At 39.6% G+C, this 27,832-nt stretch overlaps 1 protein-coding gene across 3 annotated transcripts in view; it reads right to left on the bottom strand.

The window, feature by feature from the left end:
• LOC105689526 (obscurin-like) overlaps positions 1 to 27,832 on the bottom strand; it is a 144,207-nt gene that overhangs the window by 72,798 nt on the left and 43,577 nt on the right. For all 3 annotated transcript variants that reach the window (XR_007279248.1, XR_007279249.1, XM_048657948.1), the window contains one exon: positions 1,062 to 1,275. Coding sequence is in view for 1 of the 3 variants with exons in the window: in XM_048657948.1 (XP_048513905.1) it covers positions 1,062 to 1,275 (214 nt within the window). In the remaining 2 variants the exon portion in view is untranslated. The remainder of the gene's footprint in view (positions 1 to 1,061; positions 1,276 to 27,832) is intronic.

Below are 27,832 nucleotides of genomic sequence, written 5' to 3'. Positions count from 1 at the left end.
TTATTATTACCATCATATCGAGGTTCATTATTATCATTATCGTAGACCAAAAACGATCTGATTACATTTGGATATACCATGCCCCATTGATGAAAACCAGGGCTTTTGATGTACGTACAGAATTCAAAAATGAAAGCTGGAAAATCCGCAAAAAAAAATAATATTTGAATAATTTTAGGGAATGTGTTCACATTCCATGGGATTATTGGGGATGTTTATGAGATACGTTATCCCGTTAAAGTTGTTAGTAGGACGAGGGGTAAGATTCTAGTCGCTTTTAACGTCCCTGTATCCGTAGAGAAGCGAGAGGGAAATTTGAGTGTATCTTTATGCGGCGTTGAACATAGGGAAGAATGAAGAGAATCGCGAGCCAGGTAACATCACCCTTTGCTACGAGGTTGTTGGTTACGTATAAGAGCGACTATTTTCGGGAAGTATATATCGTCGAAACGTATAAGAGCCGTAGAATGGAGGTGATAACATGGCGCGCACCATAAGAGAGATAATAGAGGTAAGTGTGGAAGGTAGGTGAAAAACGAAAGGGTGAAAATACAACCTTGGTTATGGATCCTACTTAATACTTTGTACGGTGAAAAAATAGAAAGTAGACCAGAGAATCGATGTATGTTATTTTTTTTTTTAAGTGAATTAGGCGAGCGCTGTAGGGATTTGAAACTTGAATAGGTTACTAGCTACCCTTATTTAATCTCGGTAGGTCTTTCGCGAATCCGTTTTCCAATATTTGAGTGAATATTGCCTCTCTATGTTTAGGTACGCGATTATTATATTGACGCGGGTTTGACCGCAACGTATTTAAACTTTGGTAATACCCTAGTAGCTACTAGGGGGTGTAGCAGGCATTGGGGAGGGCATCAAAGGTAAGTTTGGGGCACTCAATTATTACTGCGTGACGTTGAATTTAACTTGATTGCCCTATTATACGGCGAAATCAGTTGTTCATTTTTACGTTACTAAACATATCAACTGAAACATCTAAAGTGCACTCACGGTGTACTTTATCGCAATAATTATTCAATTTATTATATCCTCGTAAAACTTACCGGAAACGGTGAGATAAACGACCCTGATCAGAGGCGGATGCGCTGTCACTTGACATTCGTAAACTCCAGCGTCAAGTTCGGTCACATAACGAAGAAGAAGTCTCCAGTCATTAGGAGCCTGATAATCGAGCGACAATCGAGCGTCGTTCGAATAAGTGAATGTCTTGAAAGTTAAGAGGTGCAATTCCTCGCCACGTTTTCGTACCCATGAGACCTGAAATCATTGAATCGAGAGAGAAAAAATTAACGTATGAATAGTAAAAATATATCAAGATATGAATTTATGTACTCTCGCATTTTATCACGTATGTATGCGAATAGATGTGACGTGGGAAGCTCGAACATCGCCGAATATTTCGAAGAGTAATCAAGCGCAAAGTAAAAGCTGATGTGTGTTCAAAGTTTATGGCAGTCAATATGTGATCAGAAATTACTAATTTCTCGGTGCGATAATATTATGAATCAATAAGAGAACGAGAAATTACATTGAAATTACAGCATCGTTGGATTATCATTGTTCTGAATACGACAGGTGATATGCTAATGGAATATATTCTATCTACTGTGAGATGGAAATGCATCTCCTCGTACTTTTCTGCAGTGACTTTTCTGTTTTCTCGATGGTCGGCATTGGCGATGCGCTTCTAACAATGAGAAACGTCAACAATGAGGTTTCCTTTATATTCCTTTTTATACTTTTTTTTCCTTATTTTTCTAGGACAAACACATCTCTCGTATATCGCTATCGCGGCTGCTGTTTCTACTTTGACGGTTTTTGTTCACTTGAAGTTGATACAGAAAAAATTTCATACGTAACAGCTCTTCGTTTGATTTCCCAAGCCCTCCAGACCGGAAAACCATACTGACTTATTTACTGTAACACAAACTAACCCCACCAAAGTCCAACGACGCTCAAAGTAACGGTGCAACATCATTTCGCAACCTCAGATTTTTTTCGTTTTCGAGGCAAAAATCAACATTTTTTTTCAATGAGTTCTCCATGCTATCCGTATGTATTTTCATCTTAAAACTCCGAATCTAAGAACCAAATTGATTTATCTGCAAGAATGATCGCATTATCGCCGATTTTTCACTTTTTGGAGCAGAAAAATTGCGATGTATTCGAATTTTTCGGTCTACGAGGGGGCCTGAGATTTGCTGGAGTCAGGTAGCCAGCAGCGTAGCGCTTTGTTGTGAGACGTCACCTTCGGGGCTGAGCAGAGGTCACGCCCTACAACAAACCGCGCGCCCGTGGCTACCTGACTCCAGCTAACAATAAGCTTGGGCCCACTCGTAGACCGAAAAATTCGAATATTTCGACCCATGCATGAATTGCGACGAATCAAAGTGGGTCTACGACTAAAACCAATCAATATGTTTCGATTTCGGCTTTCAGATTTGGATTCATGAGCTGATTATATGTGAAATTACTCTTGGAGATGTAAAAAAAAATTCGATTTCTGAGCAAAAAATAAATCACGGTTTTAATTGGATTTAATATGGTTTTCTTACGTATTTTGACCTCAGGAATCCAAATCTGAAAGAAAAATCGATCTATCTCTAAAATTGATCGAGTTATCGCCAATTTTCATCTTTTTGGGGTCAAAAATAAAAAATTTATTTTATAGTCTATCTTAATGTAATTTGAGCTCAGAAATCCGAATCTGAAAGAAAAAATGATCTATCTTCAAAAATGATGGAGTTATCCCCATTTTTTCGCATTTTTTGGCATAAATTTGAGGATATCACGAAGGGAAAAAATCGTAGCTCAATTTGGACAACGGATTCGTGTTTCTGGGGTCAAAATACATAAGAAAAGTGCCATACGATCAATTTTAAAAAATAAAAATTTTTGGCCAAAATTTGAAAAAATCGTAAGGGGTACCCCTTGGAAAAATCTCAAATTTTGACCAGAAATTTTTATTTTTTAAAATTGATCGTATGGCACTTTTCTTATGTATTTTGACCCCAGGAACACGAATCCGTTGTCCAAATTGAGCTACGATTTTTTCCCTTCGAGATATCCTCAAATTTATGCCAAAAATCGCGAAAAATCGCGAAAAAATAGGGATAACTCGGTCATTTTCGTAGATAGATCAATTTTTCTTCCAGATTCGGATTCCTGAGCTCAAATTACATTAAGATAGACTATAAAATAAATTTTTTTTTTTCGACCCCAAAAAGCTGAAAATTGGCGATACCTCGGTCAGTTTTAGAGATAGATCAATTTTTCTTTCAGATTTGGATTCCTGAGGTCAAAATACGTAAGAAAAGTGCCATACGATTGATTTTTAAAAATAAAAAATTTTGACCAAAAATTGAAAAAATCCAAATGGGTACCCCTTGGAAAATGTTCAATTTTTGGGGAAAAATCAACATTTTTTCACGGGGTTCATATGCTATTCTCATTTATTTTGATCTCAGGAATCCAAATCTGAAAGTCAAATCGCTCTATCTTTAAAATTGTTCGAGTTATCACCAATTTTTCGATCCGAAATGTAAAAAATCAAGGATATTTCGCTGATTTGGTTGAATAGCTTGATGATTCTTCATAGATTCGCGAATTTCCCCACCTGGTTCAAATTTTTTCTGTCATCGCAAGCTCCGAGTGCGTACATGATAACATGTATATTCATATCACCGCAAGACAAGACAAATCGCGAACTGTTTCATTCACTCACGGCGGAGATATTTTCTTTTCGTGTCGAACGCTGAATATATCATCAAAAATAATTATTTTCTTTTACCGTTATATTATATCGCGATATAAGATGTCAAAGCGAGTGTCCGGAACAGCCGCCAGCTGCCTCCCACCCTTTGGGCGAAGACCCTTGAGAAATCACCCATGACCTTCAAGTTTTCCAGATAAAGAAGGGCGAAAAAAATAGAAAAAAAAACTATAGATACTTCGAAATAAGAAAGATTGCTTCGGATCGATCCACCAACACCTGCCAATCAATAAAATATTTTAAAATAACTTTTGAAACACCGATCGATTTATTGAATCGAAATCGAGAGAAGATTTTTTCTTATTATTCTATTTTTTTTTTTGATTTTTTTTATCGTAAGTTTAGAATTATTCGAGAATGGAAATATGTATATATATGTAAACGTATGTATAAATATATATTTGAAGTAAAACAGCTGGAGGTTTGGGAATTCGACGAAAGTTCAGAGTTTCGTGGGGACGTGTTCGTAATTGTACATCTTTGGATGTAGCCGGGTGGGTATCGCAATTTCTTAGTTCGAAAACTTATTCAATTAAACACTTAGAACCCCTGTTGAAAGGCATATATAAACTAAAGTCTCTCGAATAAGACTGATTGTGAAACTCCAAGAGATCCGCGTATGCCGTACATATGTACGAACAGGAATACTGCTAATACAGCTCTAACAACTCACGTTATTGGAATATCTACGACAGCAGTATCGTTAAAATTTTACCATCAATGACCACCGTGTCATGAGAGAGTCGAGAAAAAATTAACTTCAACTTTGACCGATCGAGGTCTGAATCCTGCTAGAAATATACTTTTTTTTTCATCGCATATCCAGTCGAATTTTCAAACTTCTCAGAAACAAGATGATCTGATCATCGAAACGAAAGTAAAAAAAAACCGAAACGGAAAGATGAAAAAAAGCTGAGTATTCAGTCGCTGACGTGTAAAACAGCAAAACTTCGGACCGTGTACCAGATCGGTGGAAAAGATAATCCCGTATAAGGGTGGATGGAGGTCGAAGCCGGAGGTCTTCGAGTAAGAAAGAAAAAACAAGAAGCCGAAGGAAACACGAACGTTCCACAATTTTTTTTTTTCTCTTTTAGTTTTTGAAGCGAAATTTTTATCGAAATAATTTTTTCACACGTATACACTCGAGAAATTCTGCTGGAAACTTTTTCGGATTGAACAAACAATAATTACGAAGAAGGTTGATTAGTTATTTTTTTTTTTTGTTGGCTGGTTTTTCAAACACTTCAGCCTCCTCCAAACTCGATGAACGATAAATTCTGAGTCTGGTATAATACGAAATTTAGAGATAAAGCTGTCTGGAGTTAAATTTTCGTCGTGCTTTTATGCGCGAATCAGAGCGAGCGAGTTGTACAAAGAAATTTTCTCCCAACTTCTCTCGCGACGAAGTTAAACAATCATTAGGTGTATGTCGTAGGTTATATTTTCATCGCTATACGTATACGCGCTATAGAGGAAATATATATATATATATATCTATAATCGCTTGCGAGAAATAGAAGGGAACTTGGAGGGAAACAGTTTGTCATTATTATAAAGGAATCAGGGGGTGAGTAACGACGATCTTAGAAAATCCTAGTCTTATACCGTAGCCGGGGTAAGGCGACGCCTGCGGAGGTCATAATTCTAAAAATTATATAAAATAAAATAAATCGGTAAGAATTATTTCTATTAAATATTCAAAAGTTCTATATTGCCTCGAAAGTAAGTGAGTTGAAAAGCGTTCGCAATATATTACTACATAAATATTGTTATCTGTAATAGTTTATATATCACGCCATCTAGCGTGTGAATGATGGGCCGTGTGGTTTAAAAATATCTTTATATTACCCATTTACATAAATTGTACAATTTTCTTCAATCTTCTATTTCTCCAGCGAATTTATACTTTCCATTTTTATCGCGAAACCGCTTAAATATGTCCCAATTACAATACGCGAATCGTGATTCAATGCATCAAGAGTTCAACACGCGAAGCTTTTCCATAAAACAGCGGAGGTAAGCAAAAGGGAGAAAAAAAAAAATTGAAGATGATGAAGCGAATAGGAAATAGGTGTAACGAAAATCTGAATTTCCGAGCAACCTAATCTAAAAAAAAAAGGTGAAAATCTACCTTGCTAAAACACCTCAAAGCGTACACATATACCTGTGTCTATGTATAGCTGAGTACATTATATACTTATATCTCATACCCTCATCATCAGCCAGCTTATTTTCCCTCCCAGTACCCGGAGCGTACCTCAAAGTCTTTCCAATACACGTGTGTTATGTGGTATGATAATACACCACATAAAATGAAAAAAAAAAAAAATATATACATGCTCCGCATGGTATGCGCGATAATTTATTATCAGCTTTGAAAAAATGTTTCTTTCCGTTAAACGATGCGACAGAATACGCACATGGTTTGAAGATAAATATACAAAAAAGGAACACGAAAAAACGAATTTTAATAAACGATTTTTAATCGTTTTCATGATCTCTAGTTGATAAGAAAAAAATTCTCGTATATCATAATGAACGGAGCTCGTTACGAGAGAGGAAAAAAGAAATCTGGGGGTATGGGGTGGTTTTGAAAAAAAGCTTCGGGGTAGATGACTGGCCTCCGGTAATTAGGAGAAGAGTACGAACCACAGTCGTAGCGGGTGACTGAAGCAGAAAGCGTGAAAGTGGGTAGGTAGAAAATTGGGGGGACCGGGGGGGAGGGGAGGAAGTACTGCGAGTAGCACCATCGACCAAAGTGCCGGTCGTGAGAGAGCGTCGAAGAAGAGAGAAGGAGCGTCGAGTTCGGCACAAAGACTCGAAACCGTCGAAAAAAAAAAGAAAGAAAAAAAAAAAAGAAAAGAATTTTAGAAAAAGAAGAGGGTAAGGAGAAAAAACCTCAAGTAGCGGGGGAACGATAAGAGGAAATTGTGAAAGAGTAGAAACACCGAGGTGCGCCGAGAAAGAGAGGAATCTGTTTATCCAAACACGCAGGGCGGGTGTTCCGAGAGTCTTTGCCTCCAAGAGCTTTCAACGCGCCTTATTTAATCAACCAGGAGATCTCTTATACCTCACTGCGCCGAATTACACCGAAGTACTCCCCACCTTGCGCAAAACTTATTTAAGGTCTCTACGTATATATAGTATAAATGTGTAGGGATGAAATATGTCTATTTCAGAACATACCTCAGGAAACTCCACTCGAAAATATCGTACGTGTTACACCTACCGTACAAAAAGACAACAAAAAAAAAAAAAAAAAAAAACTGACTCTTGGTACGAGCGTCAGAATGTTAAATGAATTCATTACATTACTCCGCGTATCTACTTACTTCATTCCGAGTGACGACAACGATGATTATCGCGTTCTCAGTTCCGAAATAATTTTTTCTCTATTCCGTGTCACGGTTAAAAATATAACGTAGAGTTCAGTCGCACCGCGAACATCCGCGGATGCTTTGGGACGTAAGTTCTTTTTCCTATTTTCTGTTTTTTCATCACTTTTAGTTTATCCTTTTTTTTTTTTTTTTTTTTTTTGTTTCGCGTGTACAAAAACTATACCTCCACGTACGAAGGTATGACGATACGAAGACGTGTGAACGAACGAACGAGTTAATGAATGAACGAACGTAAATGTAGGCTGAAAAGGAGTCCTTTCAGTGAAACGCGGTGAGATGAAAGAGACGACGCTCATCTTTCACCTTTGTGAGCTCGACACACGGACGAGAGAAAGCAGGTGATGATTTTTCAAAACGAGCGAGTATTTTTTTTCCACCTTTTTTGCTGCGCTTTGAGTTCCGTTCTACATTCCGTTAAAATATGAAGGTACCCCGGTCGCTGTTCCTAAGGCGTGTATAAACCGCCGATCGACGATGATCCAGATCGTGAAATTTTAATCACCTAAAAGGGCCGAGCTGCGGATTATACAAATCTCAGTTTCGGCTTCGGGTTCTAGGGGATGATGAACTGCGAGCGTTCGAGGGATCCAAATGATCGAGTAACTACAGGAATCGGATCGCTTTGAATCGGGTAGATGTGCATTGTTAGCCGTCGACAAACAGCGTCGCATGTCACTTCTGCGAACGTGAATATCAAACAGGAGTTGCGCGCCGAACTACCGCCACGTGTGTCAACCGTATTTACCAGCAGTCTGCTTCGAGTCGTGAACAAACATTACACGATTCGGTTACATGCGTACCTACATCGTGCAGATGATCCGACACTGGAGGAAAGAGGAAAAAAAAAAAATGAACAAAAGAAAAAAAAATTACTCTCACAGTCGTTCCGTAACACGTTACCGATGAAACGCGGGTACATTTTTTATTTCACCCCTACCATGAATTATTTTATTTTATTTGATTTTTTTTTGGATTTGTTAGTTTTTTTTGTTTTTTTTTCACCGCGTTCTCTTATTCGTTTCGCCGACCGTACAGCGGCGGTGGCATCGCAACAGCGACTGCGGTAGCGATTTTTTTTTTTAAATGCATGTAGTACACCGCACATACATGGGTAGCTATCTGTTCGCGATTCCGTTTGACGCGTGAAATAAACTTTTTCTTTTTAAACCCTCGGAGTTACGGGATGGGGGAAGCCGAGGAGAAATTCTTCCGGTTTGCAGATCAAGTTTTATTAAGTGAATTCGACGGAATCAGCGAAGCGCCGTTCCTGTATCGGAAGAGCGATGATCGCTCGAACGTCGGAGTGCGCGAGGTACGCGTCGCTTTGCTCGCGAAAAAGAAGAAGAAGAAAAAAAAAAACGTCGGTTGCGAAAATATTGCGTCGGTGATCGGGTTATTACTTTTACTTTAAGATTAGCTAGGAAAACGAAAATGATAATTTATAACATAACGGAGAAACGCAATGCGGCGGGCGCGTGCAACGTCGGTTATGTATATAGAATAACGGTCATCATATTTCCCGTAGCAATTTACTAGAGTAGCTGGTATATGCGATGGGGTTTTATTTTCCTTGTTCTTTTCTTTCGTATTACTGTTATTACTACCGTAGCTCTCATAATTTATTAAGTTATTACCTAGCATGTTTTTGACTGAGCCTGTTCATAATTCATTCGTTCGTTCGTTCGTTCGTTCGTTCGTTCATTTTATCAAGTCCTCGAAATTTTCGACGGGGTAAATTAAGTGAGGAACAAGTGTGCTGTGAGATATATATATATAGTTTGATACCTCGTTATATATCGTATATATATGTAAAACCAACAAAAGCACCAACCACTCCCAAGAAAGCTTTCGGTTATAATTTTACACAACCTAACCCAGAGTAGCGATTTTAACAACGACTGAAAGCACCTGTGCTTAATACATGTAAATGAGACTTTACAAGTTGGAATATATCTACCCATACCAACGAACTCTGTGCAGTCGTACCGCGAGTCGTTGTACGCGAACGAATATTGGAATCGAAAACCTAACGGAATATTCGTTCTCACGGAATCCCACGAGTTTATTTTACTAACAAGTTACCCCGAGTGTATCAAAATGCGACATTACCGCGTTCCGAAATTCGGCAGATGACTGAATAAATCTGCGATTTGTATTGGACGTGGATAATAAACTATAAAATGCATTTCGAAGTTCACTGATTGAAATGTATCTATTAATTCGCGTATACGCGAATATTCGCGGATCATTTTTTTTCTCCGCACGATATCGTTTTCCTGTTTTTCATTTCACTTCTTTTTTTTTTGTTTTTTTTTCTGTTTTTTTTTTTTTTGTTCTCCATTCTCTTTTCATCCGTCATTCAAATTTTCGAAGGTATGCTAATGCCAGTTTTGCATACAGATCGACCTATCACGTGCAACTCGTGGATCAATGACGCGGCGGTCGCGATAAATGGGGACGGTTTTATGCGCCCGCCCTTTTCACCGCAAAAACCACAAGCGGAACTTTTACAAATTTTCAGGAGCGCCGGGTACCAGATGCCAAACATTAAGAACTCTTCGTTGATCGCAGGCTCCCGATACGAAAAATTATTATACAATAGGAAGAAAATTCATCGAGCTTATGATTCACTGCTTTTGCGGTTGTCGCGTTATCCTCCTCCTCTTTTTGGTGAGTTTTTTTTTTTTTTATTCCTCTAGTCGCGAAAAGCTCTGAGCTTTCCGGTTCGAAACCGTGCGTCTTCGGGGTATTGTGTGTGTGTGCCGAAAATACGTATAGGGTCCCGTACGCGGGGCTACGGGTTTCGGTTTTAGGTGGTTTTAGTCGCTGCTCCACCATTGTCTTTTCCAAATTTATGCACATCATCTATCAGACGCTCTTTTCCCATTCGACCTGCGAAGAAGGATTTCATTGTCTCCTCCGCGCCCACGAATTTCTCAAGTATATATTTCGCCGCTCAGATGTTAGGTATAAGCACGTACTTATACAAAAGCGGTGCTTTATACTTGAACGAAACCCATTTCCACCATAGCAAATACCCGCCGCCGCTACTGCTACTGCTGCTCCTATACTTATTACACCTGATGCTACGTACTAACGCAGGGATTTTAAACCCTGAACTTGCAACGGCGACGATTTAACACTGAATCTTTCAAGATGAACCCTACTTTCTCCACTTCTTTTTTCTCTCCTTTTTTTTTTTTTTTTTTTTGTATTATCCTAGCACCTTAAAGATGATGAATTTTATATCATTTCATTACTCATTCTCTCAAGATAACCATTATCGTGATGTTTATAAGATAAGTACAAATAATTTAGAGCGCCGAACATTAATTAACAGGGTCAACGGGGGGATAAAAAAAATTTCAAACTCTCAAAACGTGGATGAGAATCGTTAAAAATAAACTGAAAGGATTCGTCTTTCATTTTGTTATTCAAAATTGAAAACATGTTGTTGAAGAAAAGAAGAATTTTGAAAAAATTACCGACAAGACGATGACGACGACGACGTCAGACGAATACCGAATATTATAATCAAAATGCTGATGAAATTTATAGAGGGTGATTCGATCAATTAGGGATGAGATAACGTGAAGTATTTTGAATAGTATAATTCCAAAATTTCGGATAACCTAATTTTCGGAAGAACCCGAAACTCAGAATGTTTTTTTTTTTTTTTGCTACCCCATCGTCTATCTCACGTACCCGGCGTTACATAAATTAAACGTACGTACATATGCAGGCGTACGAACACAGCGCAGAATATATTCAATTTATGCTTGAACCAACTACGTTATATAGTTGTTCATTAGTAGATCTGTACATACAACACGCAAAGTACTTCGCTAATTAGTTCAAAGGACCTGTGGATAGAATCCAGGTGAAGGATGAAAACGAGGACTATGTGTGCGCAAAAGAGGGGGAAGGAAATGGGTGTGGGGTGAGAAGCTCGGCACTCCAGTTCCTCCCGACTCCTTATTCAAAATTTGAATAACTAACAATGAACGCTCGTAACATGCGTTACATCTAAATGCAACTCCTGCTCATCGCTAACTCCGAACTACCGAACGTAATCTTCACGGATGACGAGAAAAAGAAAAAAAAAACTAGAAGTGTTTATCAAATTGGGCGCTTTTTTCCAACTTCCATTAATTTCTTTTTTCTCCTTACCACAGGTGAAGGGGATTCGAGATCCGTTCAAGATATCAGTTCACCGTGATTCGTGTCGGATGTGTGCGAATGTGTGAAGTCCCGAGAGTTTGTTTGTGAGGTTGTAATAAATTAGAGGGCGGTGGGTACGATATGGCAGATAGAGGCGGAGGCGACGTTGGCGGCGGCGGCGCGGTGGCCTAAGAAGCTCGCAGAGAAGGTCGGGGATGTTTACCGAGTAAGCTTCTAGTTCCATATTATCTAAGCCACCATCTTAATCACTTCAAGTCTGCACCTACCCTTAGCCACAACTCGAATTCGCCCCTACCCGTCCTCCTCCCATTGACCTTCTCTTCTGTTCTCTTCGCTTTAACCTCGCGCCCGCGGGTTAAGTAAGTTGAACTTTTTACCTTATACCTCCAAACTGTTTAACTTGTCACGTGTCTAAGAATGTATATATATATGTATGCGTATGAATTTTACCCGGCGCCGCTCGGCCCCCCGGTTACTGCAGCGCAAGAAGTCCTACCTCCCCCCTCCTTCGACTCTCTGCACTCTTAGTTAGTTGACTAAGATAAACAGCTTAACGTTTATTTCATGCATAGTAATTATATACAAAGTCCCAAAACTGCCTATCATCGACCCCACCGTGGTTGACTCAAACAATTAAGGAGGGAATTATGTGAAGAAAAAAATCAGTTGCCCGACAAAAAATAATATACCAGTGATTTTCATATCAACGACACATGCGAGCGAAAAATTCTACCCTTCCCGTTTTCAACCCGTTACAAACGTCTCATCTTTAATTAGAATGAAAATTTTCTAATTCGCGATTAAAGAAGCCGCGAAAACTTTAATCCCAGCCGTGGAATGAGTTACAAGTAAATTCTCGATTATCACTGCAGTGCTCTTTCTACTTTTGCACGTACCTACCATTTGATCATTACTATTCTAACAATGAGATAATTCCCCAGCGTCTAAGACCGGTGCGACGTTCGCTGTATAAACGAGGGTTGATTCCGCAGTGGAGTAGGGACGGTTTGAAAACTTTCGGCTAAAATTTCGTTGCTCTTATAATCCCCTCCCTACGAGTAAAAGAAAATTTTACACTCCTGCGCGTAACGGTAAAGGGATAAGTAATCGGCTAAACCTGTTAGAAATTACGAGAGAACGCGTACGCCTTCTGTCTCGTGCGTCGTAAAGAAAATTTCGGTTTCAACATCGAGGCGAGAAATGACGAAGTAAATCAACGATTACTAAAAAAATTATCCGGGATAAGATTACAAGGCGTGAAAACAGAAAGGATAAAAAAAAAACGACCAAGATAAAATAGGGTAGGTAGAGATATGTATGAGGAATTCTGGGGAGAAGTAGGAGCCACATCACATCGGGCGGGAGTAGAAATTATTTATCCGAGTTAAATTAATTTCACGGTTCCGGGTGAGCATTTTTTTTTTTTCTTTCTTTCCCCCTCGTTTTTCTAATTTCTTTACTTTTCTTTTCGAGAGCCGTTTTCCCCGCACGAAACGACGACGACGCGACTCTTTCCTTTTCCACCCCCACCGGTAGATTGGCGCCGTCGTTCGGTCCCTGCAGCGCCTCGGTGGTAAAACTTCGTTAAAAAGACCCGCGGAACGAGCTTCCTCCCTAGCAGTAAGTCGAAAGTCCCGAGTCGTAGTTACAGGTACCTCTATACCTGCTTAGCGTGTGCGGTGCTTATAGTCAGCTGCTAGGACGGAAACTGGCTAAGAAATATTCCGGAAATGAACTGTCCGCGAAGTGGGCCGATGGTATTTCGCGAAACTCGCAATTCTCCGATCTCATTGTTACATCGTTCCATTTTTCTTTGATGCAAAAACGGCGCAAATTGCACCTGCCTTCCAAGGCAACGGATAAATGAATAAACAAATAAATAAGTACGAAGAATTTTTTTCTAAATGAAAGAAAGAAAAAAGACAAAGGGTGGAGAGTGGAAAAAGTAAATACTAGATGGAAGGAAAACAGAAGAGAAAAAAAAAAACACCCTCGCGAAAAAAATCGACCTCGTTCCTCCGCGTAAGGGTTGACAAAGTAGTTTCTATATGGAAAGTACCAAAAACAGTCCACGCACACGGGGTATAGCCCAAAGGTTTATCTGATTGCGAGCCGAATTAACTCCTCAGAGAAAATTAGGGCAAGTTCCCTCGGGCAGTTTCGCTGTATTATGATTCTTCTTTTTCTTTCTTTCCCGTTTCGCTCCCGAATTCATCTAGCGGATGGCGAAAAAAAAATATCTGTACCACGACTGCAATTTTTGCTGATAAATTCGAACATAACGTAACGAATATAAATCATCGAATCACGGTACGCTTTGCTATAATATTATATCGAACAGTCATTCCCGCTATTAAATTCGGATTCCTTCGCGCGCTGCAACTCCTGCAGGAGTTCTTCACGTCTCTCGTCCAAGTTACGTGTCACTTTATAAGTACTTCCTCCCACGTCACGTACTCGAAACGTTTAGCCAGAGTAAATATTACGGCATCTCCCTTGGCGTCGGTGGCATCGCCACCCCTGATTCCCATCCCCATTCCGTCCAACCGTCCCTATTCTCATCCCCTAGGTGTAGCGTTACGATTCAGGTTGAGCTACGAGCGAGCAATGACACACCCAGCTAGACGTGACCGGACTAGATCTTTGACAGGTCACGTAACACTCGCACCACCACCCGATCGCCGTACGCCCCCCGAGGACTTCCTCTCGCCCCCCCGCCCCCCCCCTCTCCCTCCTCGTCGCCGTTTCCCATTCCAGAGCAACCGTGGAACGATCAAACCATGCGAATATCACGAAACCGCCGCAGTACGTTTACACTCATGCAGCTTCTTCTACTTCTTCCTTCAATCCCGGATTGCGAAACTCGTTCGGTTGTCGACCAGACGAATCGATCGATCTCCTGGCTTCGAGTACAGATTTTTTTTTTCTCCTTCCTTTTTTACTATCTTCTTTTCTAGTTTCTTCGTTTCGCTCGGCGATAAATAATAGGAAAAAGATTTGTAGCATTCTCTCTCATTGTACCCACTCGTCCAAATGAATGATTTTCAGCGGGCGTGACGCGTTGAAGATACAGGTAGCTGGTGGCATATCAGGTGAAAACGTAGCTAGAATTCTTCATCCCATTCCCAAGCGTCTATTCCTCATTCCTTGGCTGGACGCAAAGGACGTGAAGCAAGATAGACCTTTTCGTGTACAGCCCCCAAGCGAGAAAGGGGGATGCGAAAGAGGGCCGCCCCACTGGCTGTTCATTTTCATTTCCACGAAGGCTGCTATTTGAAGTCCAGAAATCTGTTAGCGTCTCGGAACGGTATAGGGTATGATGCGAAGGGGACCAGGGAACCGGAGGATCGGGAAATCGCCTTCAGGAGAAATTCGAGCCTGCAGTTCCTTCCCGAGGAACTACTTTATCAAGCTCTTTGAAATTCGGTGTGAACGTAGCGGGTTGAATTGAAAAACCGGAAGCTGGCTACTTCCTTCGGGGAAACAGCTCGCCCCGAAATGTTACACATCAGGGCTACCGAAAAATCGCCTCCAGCGATCCAACGATTGAAAAATATGCAACAACATCCGATGAAAAGCGGCAGGAAAAATCTCACTCTCCTTCGTCTGCCTCTGTTTTTTTTTCTCTCCAATAAAAATTTTGTAGTTGAGGAAAGCGTAAATCGTAAGGATTACGGTGAATTGGGTAATCCTGTATTTTATTTTTTTTTTTTTACATCCTTCTTTCTCCCGCGGTGTGGGTTTCAAACGAAGTTTATCCCTCCGGATAGATAGATGGCTGTCTGCGCGTGGTTTTGAATAGCTGCTGGTGTTGCCGGTTGCGAAGAGTCTCCTTGGATCTTTCATGCGTGACTCAAACCATTTCCCGCGCGAATAAACCGCGTGTGCTCTGTTCCGTGGTGAGCTGACGCCTTCTTGAATAAATTTACGTATACCCTTAATCCGCAGCTTTAAAAGCTCGATATCGCCGTCGCTTATCGATGAAAAAAAAAAAAAAATAATTTTCACCAAGGTGTACCGAATCTACCGTCGAATGAAACCCCACGCTTAATTGTTCGCGCAAGAACAATGAATTGTAAGAAGAAGCTTCGAAACGTTAAAACAATCGTGACATACGAAAGAGAGGGATTCTCTTTGACGATTCTTGGATCGTATTTTCTGAAATTAACGGGGGAAAAAAGGGGCGAAATATTTTTCCCACGCTTCTTAAAATTTTCCTACTAAAATTTAGATGTAATTTCATGAAGCAACGAAGTAAAAACCTGGAAGAGGTCCACGCGGTATGATGGTATGAGATCCTGGAAGAATGGCCAGGACCAAATACCATTAGTTACGCCTTGCCTCGAGCAAATCGAATATGGCTTACCGGGAATTCAATCGAACAGTACAATTAGGAAAGCATTAATCTTCGAGAGAAGCTTTGTTGCCATAGCCGCCGAGTTGTGGTGCTTTCGGACACGGTTGTACCGAACCCTTGGATCAGAGAAAAAAATTTAGTTCGAGAAAAAGTGTGGTGTAATAAGGTATAGAAAAAAAAATCACAAGAGCGAATGCGAGTAAAATAGGGGATCGTAACAGTTCTTAAAAAAATTATTGCAATTTTTTTCATCTGTTTTTTGCATGCTTGATTCTAGGTAAGCAAAGAGCGAAATTTTCGTTACGATCAAAGGGATGAAAATTTTGTTTTTTATCCTTCGTCATAGACGAGCCAGTGGGTAGATTTTACTTATTCGCGTAGCTACGTACCAACCCCCTATATTTAATATTAGCGAAAAGGACGTCGCGTCGAGAATTCTGACTGGCGCAAAGTCGAGCTTCCCGCGTTCATGAGTTCGCGGACCGAAAATTAGAGAATTTCATTTTTCTGTAGGGAGCAAAAAAAAAACGATGAAAAAAAAAAAGGTTCTGGCTCGGTTAATGAAACGAGGGAGGAGGGAGAAAAGTACTTGGGTATATAGGTAGTACGCGTATAACGTTTGTGGAAGTTTTCCATAACCGCGAAACCGAAACTGCAGAGTTGTGGCTGTAAAGAGAATCTGGAAAATGTGTCCCACCGGAAATATATAGATCGGTATGTCCACCGCCCCCAGAGCCCGGAGCTCCGAAAGTTTGTTTGTTAGCGTTTATTCATTTATTTATTTATTTATTTATTTATTTATTTTCTTTTTAGTCAACTTTTATTTTTTTTTCCCCCTCACTAAGTATCATTTTGTACCAACCCGCAGTTTTATTACACTTCGAAAAAAAAAAAAAAAAAAAAAAACAGATTTTCAAACAAGAAGACGCTTATACTGTAGTGAAAGCTTTGAATTCTTCGGTTTTTCTACCGATCAGTATTACGAAAATAAAGATGAAAAATTTTCTCATATTAAACTTGAAACGTCGTAGACAAGATGGATGTTATGTAGGTACGTATTTTTTGTTACCCTATTTTGTTTGTGGCAAAGAGATTGTCTCGGTAGAGGATATGATTAAAGTATATATCGTATTGGGAATTCTCTTCTCCAGTAGGTAGCTACCCTCATAAGAATTTTTTCCCCTTTCCCTCTATTTTTTTTTTTTTCTTATCCTCGCGTAAGCCGTCGTCAAAATCGTCAAGGACGTCTGGCCAAAAATGGCCAACTGGAGACACGCAATCGACTGATTCGAGATTTCATCTGCACTCTTTTCCAGTCCCGACTCACTCCAAAGAGGGTCGTCTATCACCGAATAAAGGTGAGGGTGGAAAAAAAAAGAAAGAGAAGAAGGAATTTTCGATGTTAGCAAAAGATCGTTTTCCATTCGTTCGACAAAGGCATACTATGTGTGCCGATATCGTACTCTAAAGATCTGAAATATTCCTTGTTTTTTCTCACAAAAAGTAGTCGGTTGTCTTTCTATTCTATGAACCGGATTTCCATGATGTGAACAAGAGTCATGACCAAGTACCGAAAGGTATACGTAAGTAGCAACCGACCTTTTCGAAACCGAAAACGGAGTACGCGAGGGTCCTATAAACGAATAAAGTATAAAGCTTGCGCACGCGAATACAAACAAGATTTCCATACCCCAACTCGCAACCACTATCTCCGCCATTTTTTCTCCATGTACAGCAAACCGACCCGTAGCTTTTTCTTCGTCTCTAGCTCACCACCTTTGTTCATGGGTGAGAATATTCTCGGGGTGGGTATAGGTGTCGCTGTAAAAGGGGGTTTCAAGTAGATCTTCTTCCCCTTGCCCGTAATATTCCTCCCCCATTTTTTGCGCTCTTTGCTTTTTGTCGTTTTCCCTCTTTATGCAACACCATCCGCAGGAGCAGAGGTAACGTAAACAGCACCTGTGTGCCACAGGGAGTCAAGATATGGGGCCCCAAGGTCTATACAGGGTAGATAAGAATAAGAAGTTGGGGAGGTTTTGAGGTCGTCGTACGCTCTCTGCAATTTTAGCATAGATCGGAAAATTCATTGACGAAGTTTCACGAGTTTAGGGGCATAAAACGAACCGCGAGTCGTCGTTAAGGATATCAATGTGATTTTATAAAAGCTCATTCAGATTGATCCTACGACAATATTTATGTGACGGATGATGCTTAGTCGATATCTCGATTGTAGGGAGATCGTTAGCCGAAGTCTGTTCAGAAAAAATTTCTTTGTCCATGAGCAGATCAAATAATTTTCACACCGTCGAACCCTTGGCCGAATTCATCGCGAGTATTTTCTGTTCGAGCTCTAGAGGTTCGGTGTCGAGTTCGGCAAAGCCAATGAGCTGAGAGCCCTGTTATTTAGGGGAAGGGGGGGGGGGGGGGGGAGGGAGTAGGAAAAGCTCACGAATCCCCGAAACTGTAGAGATTTGAAAGGAGGAATTCGCCTCCGTTGCTTTCCACCGATGGTAGTATATGTTGAAGCTGTGCTTTGCTTCGAAATGCATTAATGAGGAGGAATAATGACGCGTCATAAAGACCTTTACCGCTCGTGGCCGTAAAGCTTACGATAAAAAAGACAATTCTCGTTATTGAGATTGTTAAATTCCATTCCCTTCGCTACAATATAAGTCGAAAGTTCTAATTCTTACAATTTTAACCGTCACCAACATTTGCAACGCCTTGTCATCACCGAAGACAAGACGTCGTCTACTGCAGCAGAATCCCGCCTGCCGTCCACAGTCTAGACCATCGCTCCCTACTACCGAGACTCGATCATTTCTTCCTTTGTATGGAATTTCTTTTCTTCCCCGGAGGGAATTTTTTTTGTACAATTTTTTCGTACTCGATGAAAAAGAAAAAATTGAAAAAAAAAAATATGACAATTGTTGCCGGGTAGACGGTCCGTAGTGAACTGGGAGAAAACTTTTACCGATAAAGAAATGGAAAAAGGAAGAAAAAAAAAAAAGAAACATCTCTGGTGTACTATAGTTATCGTTCATCGAAATTCGAGTTCTATTTTGAAAAATGCTGTCTCGAGAAATTTTAACAAGTAGGAATATTCAGGGAGGGGGGGCGGGGGGGGATGGGGTTGAATCGATGTTCTAATTAATTCATGAGATACATGAATAATTTACAACGATAAATTTGACTTGTGAATTAACGTCGAGGGGCAGTTTTGGTCGGTTGTTAATACTACAAAACGAGTAAGCGCTACGCAATACGCCAGTAGGTTTCTGTATACTCGAACCATAAATTTTCTGCCTATACAGAGTGTGGGCAAAGTCAAATATTAGTTTTACGGTAGTTTATGTATTCAATTAATCTACTTACGTACATACATACCTATACGTATATTATAATTATATACATATAAGATATACGTATGTACGACGCATACATATGTACGTACAACCTCGTAGTCGGTTGACCTGCGAGTGTTCAATTAGTTTCGCTATGTTGTAACACCACCTCCAACAGCTGCACACTACGGCCATCATAATTATATAACCCAACCACGCCATGCCATGCCGTCTCGGTTTTCAACGCCTAGACGTCCGTGAAAAATTATCAAAAGACAAAAGTTTACCTTTCTTCTACAAGATTAATCAATTGTTGCTACAATTTTCAAAGAAAAACTCATACGAACCGTCTGCATTGATATTTCAAGTGCCACGCGAAACACAGAACATTACTGCAACAATTGAAGAATCGCTGTAAAAATTTTATTTTCGGTTTTTTCTTCGCATAACCATTATTTCCCGCAACTTTACTTCTCCATGTTAAGTACCCGCCTTTATAAGAGTTTTCTCACCAGATTGCACCCACCTATTTCTATACCCTCCTCCTTCTGCACTTATAATATGCCATACCACCTACCCCTCTTTTATTGCTCCTGGGACACGTAATTCTCACATGGCGCCTTTTCGTGCGAAGCACGTCGATTTCTACATTGTTTCTTTCTTTTCCCTCTCTTTCTTCATTTCAAGTTTCATTTATTGTATTTTATTTTATTTTTCCCTCACTTTTTTCATTCTACTTATTTTTCTTTTTTTCTTTGTATTTCTTTTTTTTTTCGGTACCTGAGTTTCAGCGGCGTTAAAAACTGTTTATTGTTCCTTTGTTGGAATGGCTATTAACGGGCCATTATAACAGTCTGCCTGAGGTGTGACAGACAAAATTTTCTATTCATTTTAATGATCGTAATTAAATGACTCTAATTTTCTTCACATGACAAATAACTGGATCGGATGCAGACGTTTATATACATTTGGCATACACACAGCCGCGAACGTCTTGTATAATTATTTAAAAATGCCACGAGGATAATAGGCAAAACCACCCTATACCTCCTACTCCAATTAGAGAGAATAACGCGGTGTTCAGACTGCGAAACACAGGGCGGCATAATATCTGGCATAGATTACAACGTAGGCCTCTTGTATATTACGATAAGAGAGGGTTGCCCTAAGTAATCGTAACACAACGTAAAGAGCAACGCTGAGGTGGTTTAAAAGCAAAAGACAAAGAAGAACAGAAAAAAAGAAAGTGAGAAAAAGTAAGAAAGAAACTACGAAACATAAGCAGAACCCGCAAGAAAGTGAAAGGCTTAGTTCACCGAGAGTCATTTAGCCGTGGCTTACCAAAAAGCTTTTCAAGGTAACTTCCATGAATTCCGAAAACCCTAGTAGGTCACATAATACTATAGTAGGTCCTGTGCCTAAGCGCAAATAAGAAAGAGGAGAAAAAAATTCACATCCAATCTACCAACCCTGTGTTCACGTAGTTGTTCGCTATAAAAAAAAATAAAGAATTGAGACGATTAAGTATCAATTTCCTTTGTTACCAATATTGATAGCCGAGATATGTGATATTAACACAAATATTCGTTCGTACATACGTGACTCAATATTTCCACCATTGATATGGATGATTATCACGGGGTAAATTATTAACAGTTTTAATTATAATTAAACTCGCATTAACAACAGAATTCACCTACGATGATTTTCACCGACAAATTTCGCTCGGAGATGTCAACGTCGACGTACACGCAACGTATGCAGGTATAATTCAGCTGGGCGTTTGTTGTTCCCGATACCGAGGGTGGTAAAAACTTACCCATCCCATCAGACGTATTCGTCGCTAGATGCGGGTTACGCGAGGCTAAAGTGATTATCCGATTTGACGAGTACGAGATGAGGATGGGAAAAGTACGGGGGGGGAGGAGGAGAAGAGGTTCGTAGCTGGGTCAAGAGAGAAAGGGTTAGTTTTCGGTTATCCGCAGAAAATGTTAGTCCCCGTACCGGGGCCACGTCGTCACCCGTCCCGAACCCTCAAATTCACAAAGGATCGTGCGAGCGTAATTTTTTTTTTTTTTTCTACTTTTTCTTTCCTTTTTATTTCTGTTCTCTCCAACTATACCAGGACTCTAATCCCTTCGCAAAAAGAAAAAGGGTTCCAAATTAGGACGTAAGCAGCGGAACGTTGCGAACAAAAAAAAGGAGCGAGGAAAGAAGAAGAAAAAAAAAGCATTAGCGGCATTGGAAAAGACGATTTTTAACTAACGCTTTTTCGACGAAAGAAAAGCAGAGAGAAAAATTAAACCAACTCACGAAAATCAATTGGTGATTTTATAGTCGTACGGAAAAGAGGTAGAGAAAAATTCGTAACAATCCAAAAACTACACAACTATGATGTGACGCGCGCGGCGTTCTCGCGAATTATTACAACGAGAATAAAGGGAATAAACAAAAAAAAATTACATAAAATAAAATAAAGTTTCGCGGTACCTGCAATCCGATTACGTTCGTAACATACGTTTGTTGTATTATAGGCGTACATAAACTATGTATACGTATACAACGTATGTACAAACTACACGAGAGTAACATAAAAGTAATCGTCGTCACATTTGATAGGAGACATAAAAATCGTCTGGGCGTATCCCCGACACCCCGTTGGCTTCTGGTTCCTACAAAAGCGATTCATATAAACTACCCCCTGTAGCTACAATTTTTTCTCCCGTTTTTTTATTTTTCTCCCGTTTTTTATTTCCTCGATAACATCAGCGTTGATTCGGTCAATTACGGTTTATTATATTCGATTAAATTGGTCCTAATAAAAAAAAAATATATTTTTTTTTTTTTTTCTATACGACACAAGCAGCGCGTTGATACCGACAAATTTCTTTGCTCATTTTCTAATTTCCATCTATCTCTAAATTTTTTTTTCCTTCAAAACTCGAACTACGTATAGGGTACGTACGGAAAGTATTTTTGGCTAGCCGCATGCTCTATACCTATAGCTGTAGAAAATTTCACGTAGCAGTTTAACGAGTGTTGACAGATTGTCGTGACTAGGAGCGTTAGCCCGTGTCTCGGGGTCGTAATATGAGGCGAGGACGGAATACGAAGTGATTCGCGAGAAAAGAGGAGAGAGAGAGAGAGAGAAATGGCTGAGCAGAGGAGGAATTGTAGGAAAGGTGGGCGGAAAGGGGAGGAAGGAAAAGGGGTGAATCGTAGCGGGTCTCGTTCTTACATCGCCCCTTGATATTCACCCCTTATCATTCAACCCCTCGCCCATTTTATCACGAGACAACGTGCGACCGCCAAAAGGGCGGCCGAACGGGTGAGCCGCGAATTCGAAATCGGGGGAGGGGGGTGGTGAGCTTTACGTAACGTACAATAATTTTCAACCTCCTCTTCTCTACGAACGGAAGAGAATGAGAGGAAAAAAAATTACGTATTTTCCTCTAGCTATGGAAATTAATTTTAATCTACTCTCCGATAGTGCCAATTATTATTAGTCGTAACTTCAACTGAATACAAAGCCGGCCAAATTTTATTTACAACCTATACACATGAATATATTTGGTAACGAGAGGTATCTAGATGAAATTAGCATAAGCAAACCCTTGAATTTTGGTAAACTGATTAAAACTTGCTTTAACGGCGTGAAAATTGTTCAACATCGCGCAAAAATATGAGCAACAAAATAAATGCGTTCGTAATGGTTTTACACGCGGTGTAAATTTGCTGAAAAATTTCACCGCGATAAACGAGTGTGAAAAAAGAAAAAAAGGAAAATAAAAAAGGATCGAATAAATCGCAATGGTTTTCGAGGTGATTGGATTCCAGTTGATTACTTATGTAAAATACAACTGATGAACAATTCATGCATCATGGCGCATCTATTATACATACACATAGTGAAATCGATTGAAACGAGAGATGTATGTGAAAAAAAGAAGTAGTAAAATTTGCATTTAGCAATTTCACACCTCTGCATGTGGTATGTATAGATATATCATCATTATACGAGGTTATAATACGCGTTGTTACAAAGAACACACAAATTTATGTACAATTCGTGTAAATATATAGGTACGTAGAAATCTGTATGCGTATGGGAATTGGAGTAAATATGACCTATAGTTTATACGCAATTGGATCTATATCTTTAACGTATTCGCAAATATCTATCACATATTATACAGATATAGGTGTGCAATAAGCACAATGGTTGAAATTTATCATCCTAAATTCTACCCCCTATTTTAACAGGCATTGTCCCCTCGCATTATGAACGTATCTATACTAACCTTGCATTATTCAATAGTATTCAACACCGAATCCAAATATTAATACGCTATATCTGTACGTTGATATTACGGTGATATCAGATCGCGCGATCGGTAATCATTAAGAACCAGTGGATAAGGTATGAAGATAATTAATCGTCGAACTACGCGCTGGATTTAAATTGATCTATTTTTTATCCGTTAATCCATCCCTTCTAAATGCTTCCATTTTGTACCTTTGTGTATTCTTCGGTTATTTTCGCTAGATTTTTCGTTTATTCCTCCGAACCGGAAATACCCTGGAGCTCGGTGACAAAGTTGCTCCATTTGTATTCCCGTAGCCTAAGAGTGTAGAAAGAGAAGAGAGAAAAAGTGGGTTGGGCACCCCTTTTGCTAAGTCGATTCTCTTCGCTCGGATTCAAATGGAAAATATTCCAAGCTGCACCTCTCCGGGAGCGTCGAGACGCGACGATTTTTCTCTTATTCTTTCTCGTTTTCAGTTTCTACTTTTTTTTCTCTTTCTCTTTCTTATTCTTCTTCTAACCAAGATCTCTATAGTCAGCAGCGACATTTCCACCGAATGAATTCACGCCCAGTTTTCTTCTCACCCCAAACCCCTCACAACTCCCTCCCCCCAAACTCCATCAAGCTGCAGTCGTTCACTTATATATACATACGTGTGTACGTAAATAAATTTTGAAAAAATGAAAACGAAAATATACGAGTATATGAAGAGAAAAAGTTGAAAAATTAATTTTCATTCGACTGTTGTAAAATTTTTAATTGAAATAAATTTCGTCGATGAAAAGAAAAAAAACTGTTACTATGATCGGCGTATATATTTTGTATGTAGGGCTATACATATAAAAGTGCTTGAAATATGTGAAGGGTTCGAATACAGCAGTGGACCCTTGGTCAAGCAGCGGATCATATCAAGAGAATAATAACAATCATCATAAAAATACGAACTCACTGATCGCGCTGACATCGATCGCCCATAAATCCGTAAAACTTTATCTCCTCATTCCACGATTGAAAAAAAAAAAAAGAAAGGACGTCAAAGATCCTCGTTATTATTTTTCAGTTCAATTTAGTTAGTTACATTTTCAAACGATAAAGGAATTAAAAAAAAAAAACCCAATAAAATTTGTGCAATTATCAGAAGCAAAAATCAAAATGAAAGAATCAAAAATTACAGTTACACGTAAGAACCACGCCCTCCCCCCCTTCCCCCACACCCAAAATATCGTTGCAGACAATTTTATCCTGGATAAAATAAACGTGCTGCATGAAAATATCACCGCGCTACCAATCCGAAACGGTATAATTTTGCAATAAAGTAAATCACCAGACCAGAATCCCGTCCGAAACAGAACTGGATTGTTTCAGTTTTGTTTTTCATTCATTTGTAATTTTTTATTTACTGTTATTATTATTACGATTATTATTATCACTATTATTATTTGAGTCCTCTCTCTTTTCCTCCCACTTCTTCCCGTCACTTTTACTCTAATTTAGTTATGGAAAACTGAATTCAAACCCATTATCTCTCTCGGTAGAGAATTGATTCTATTTCCCTTTTTCTATTTTTTGAATTTTTCTTCTGCTCTTCTGTTCAAACATGTACAACGTGACAAAGTATAGCGAGAAGGGAAAAAATTGTTTAACATCTGACTGACTATAGGTAATAAATTTTACACACCTTACGTACACATATCTGTATAATATTGTGTAGAAAGCGACGATAAATCGAATATACCGTTGACAAGAGAATTATGATTGATGCGATCGTTTCAAGGGTATAAAAAAAAGTAGTTGAAAATCCCTTATATTTCTCTATTCGTAGGGTATAACAGTACAGGATTAACGATGTGAGATGAAAATGATGTTTTTGCCTCTAAAAGCAACGATGGAAAACTTGAAAAAAAAAAAATAAGAATAAAAGACACAGAAAAATCTGTCATCGAAACGCGGAAAGAAAGATTCTCTCAAAAAATTTCTCACAACGCAAAATTGGAAGGTATAAGGTACCTCATATCGAAGAGGAGTATAGGATACAAATGAAATACCAATAAATTTGAAATCATTGACAAGGCATATGTTCCCCAAGGAATTCATTGATTGAAACTTTCATGTCCCGGAACGAAGGGATGCTACTGAAGATGTAGTATGTGAAAATGTGGTAAAAGAAGACGCGAAATTACCCGCTCGGTTACCAAGGTCCCGGAGAAAATGGACAATAGCGGTGAAAACAAAGAAGAAAAAAAGGGAAAGAAAATGGAATTTGGAAAAGAAGAGGTGAAGGAAGACCGTCATGTTTGTACGAGGTTTTCTCGAAAGAGGATTTTTTTTGTCCGTCCTTTGTTTGCAGTAGCTATAATACGGGGATAAATTTAAGTACAAGTAGGTAGAAGCAAAGTTTCACTCTCCCGTAAAAACCAGCCGTGCCTGACCCTGTTCCGTACCTCTGAACTCCCATCACCGTTCTTAACATTTTGACTCAATTTCTCCAACAAATACAAACCATCATCTCAAGACCCGGAAATCTACCCTGAAGGAGCTCCGCTCTCCGCCGAACGTAAAAAAAAAAAAAAAAAATGCTGCACAGAAACCCCCTCAGGTATGATCACCGAGATCTCTCGGGGAATTCGATATTGAATTTAACAATATCACATCCATCGTGCACAACGATTTCCCTCTCTACGCTCGATTTTCAATTCTCTATTCCGTATCCGCGCATCATCAAAATAACCATAGCTAAGATATTCTAGTGCTTTCTCTATAATTTGCCTAACGATCTTATCCGTTGATTCGATCAATTCCATAATAACTAAATTCAGCTGGTTAAACCGTTACCCTCCCTACAGATCGTCTCTCTCTCTCTCTCTCAATGGTTTAATACCTGTCTTAGCTTCGGTTTAGTCGATCAGTCGTCTTGACTCGGCATGACGGAAACTGGCAACCAGACCGACTGGCAACTGGCAATTGGCAACTGGCAACTACATAAGCTAGAGCGTGGCGGTATCAATGAATATTGATGACGTAATGACAAAGTGGAACAACCCCCACGGGTATCGCGTCGCGTCGTCGTTGATCCTTGCGAGTGAAGGGAATTGAATCGTACTCACCCCCCCCCCCCCCCCCCCCTCACCCACCCTCTTCCTTCGCCGACCTCTGATTCTGTGGCACAACCCGAGCATCCAAGATTTGATGAGGAATCAATGCCCACTTTCTTACTTACTTCCCTCCCCCCCTCCCCCCGCCACCCATTTCCTTCGTCCCGCCCAGCTCCTCTGGATTATAATTAAGGATACACGACTCAGAATCTCATCGAGGATTAGAGCCATGTATATTATTATTATTATTATCGTATACAACCTATAGGTAGACTTGCGTATCCTGTTTGATATAAAATATATACGTGTATATAGAAATTAGGAGATTGATTTCAATTAAATTAGGACGGTCAACGAGACGGCACAACAAGGAGAAGGTACGAGCTACTTTTACACCGAAATTATCGAAGAGTACCGACGATCTAATCAGACGACGGTCTAATCAAAAACCAGAATTGGCAGGCGAATTGATTACCGTGAATCCTCTGTTTTTTATCATTCGGTTTGTTGCTTTGAACTTTTTTCTTACTCTAAATAAAATTAACGAGCAATTAAACGGTGAAATAATAATCCAAAGAGCCGGTACATAGTAATGCAGAGCTCATTGTTAGCAGAGCTGCCATTACTTGAATCCGGGCGGATTATGGTCGAATCCGGATTATAACTGATTTTCTACGCAGGTATCAACGGATAAAATACATACGTGCATGTCATTGTACATGTATCATATCAGTTGTTTTATAATCCTCGTATTATACGGTTAGCTATAATACAAAAACTTCATACGGACGTAAAATTGGCTGCGAGAGGTATTCGTTGGATTCGAAAGAGGTGGAAGATATTTTTTTATCCCTCTGTTCTTTTTTTTCCCTCCTCGGGGTTGGTATTATCTGATAATTCGGTTGGGCAAAGAAGCGAACGTGTTACGACGACTTACTGCTATTACGAACACGGAAACCCTCTCCGACCGAAAGGTGTGTGAATACTAAATTAAGGCGGAAAACCCGAGGCGCAGGTTGAAAAGGTCCGGTTATTAGGTATATCCCATACGCAGATGATAATATGATGGTATCTGTGAATTTTGCCTTACGATTCGTACCGAAATCGTATCTTATTCTGTTATCCCTCTATCGAGACCCTGCAAGATCCTCTTTTTCGATTCCCTTGAACCACCCCCGAACCAGAGAAAAAAAATTACACATCATTTCTTCGCCTTCTCCATTTCGTGATCGATACCATCGCGACTTTCTAGTAGGTGCGTAAAATATACGTTGAAAATTTTAATTAACTCTCGTATTTCCGTATTGCTTCACTCGATTTTTTTCCCACACAGATTATATATCGCAAAGCCTTTCGGTTCTCTCT

The sequence above is a fragment of the Athalia rosae genome, chromosome 7, assembly GCF_917208135.1.
Source record: "Athalia rosae chromosome 7, iyAthRosa1.1, whole genome shotgun sequence".
Lineage (NCBI taxonomy): Eukaryota > Metazoa > Arthropoda > Insecta > Hymenoptera > Athaliidae > Athalia > Athalia rosae.
The sequence above is the reverse complement of the archived record's forward strand: the minus strand, read 5'-3'. Positions and strand labels throughout refer to the sequence as shown.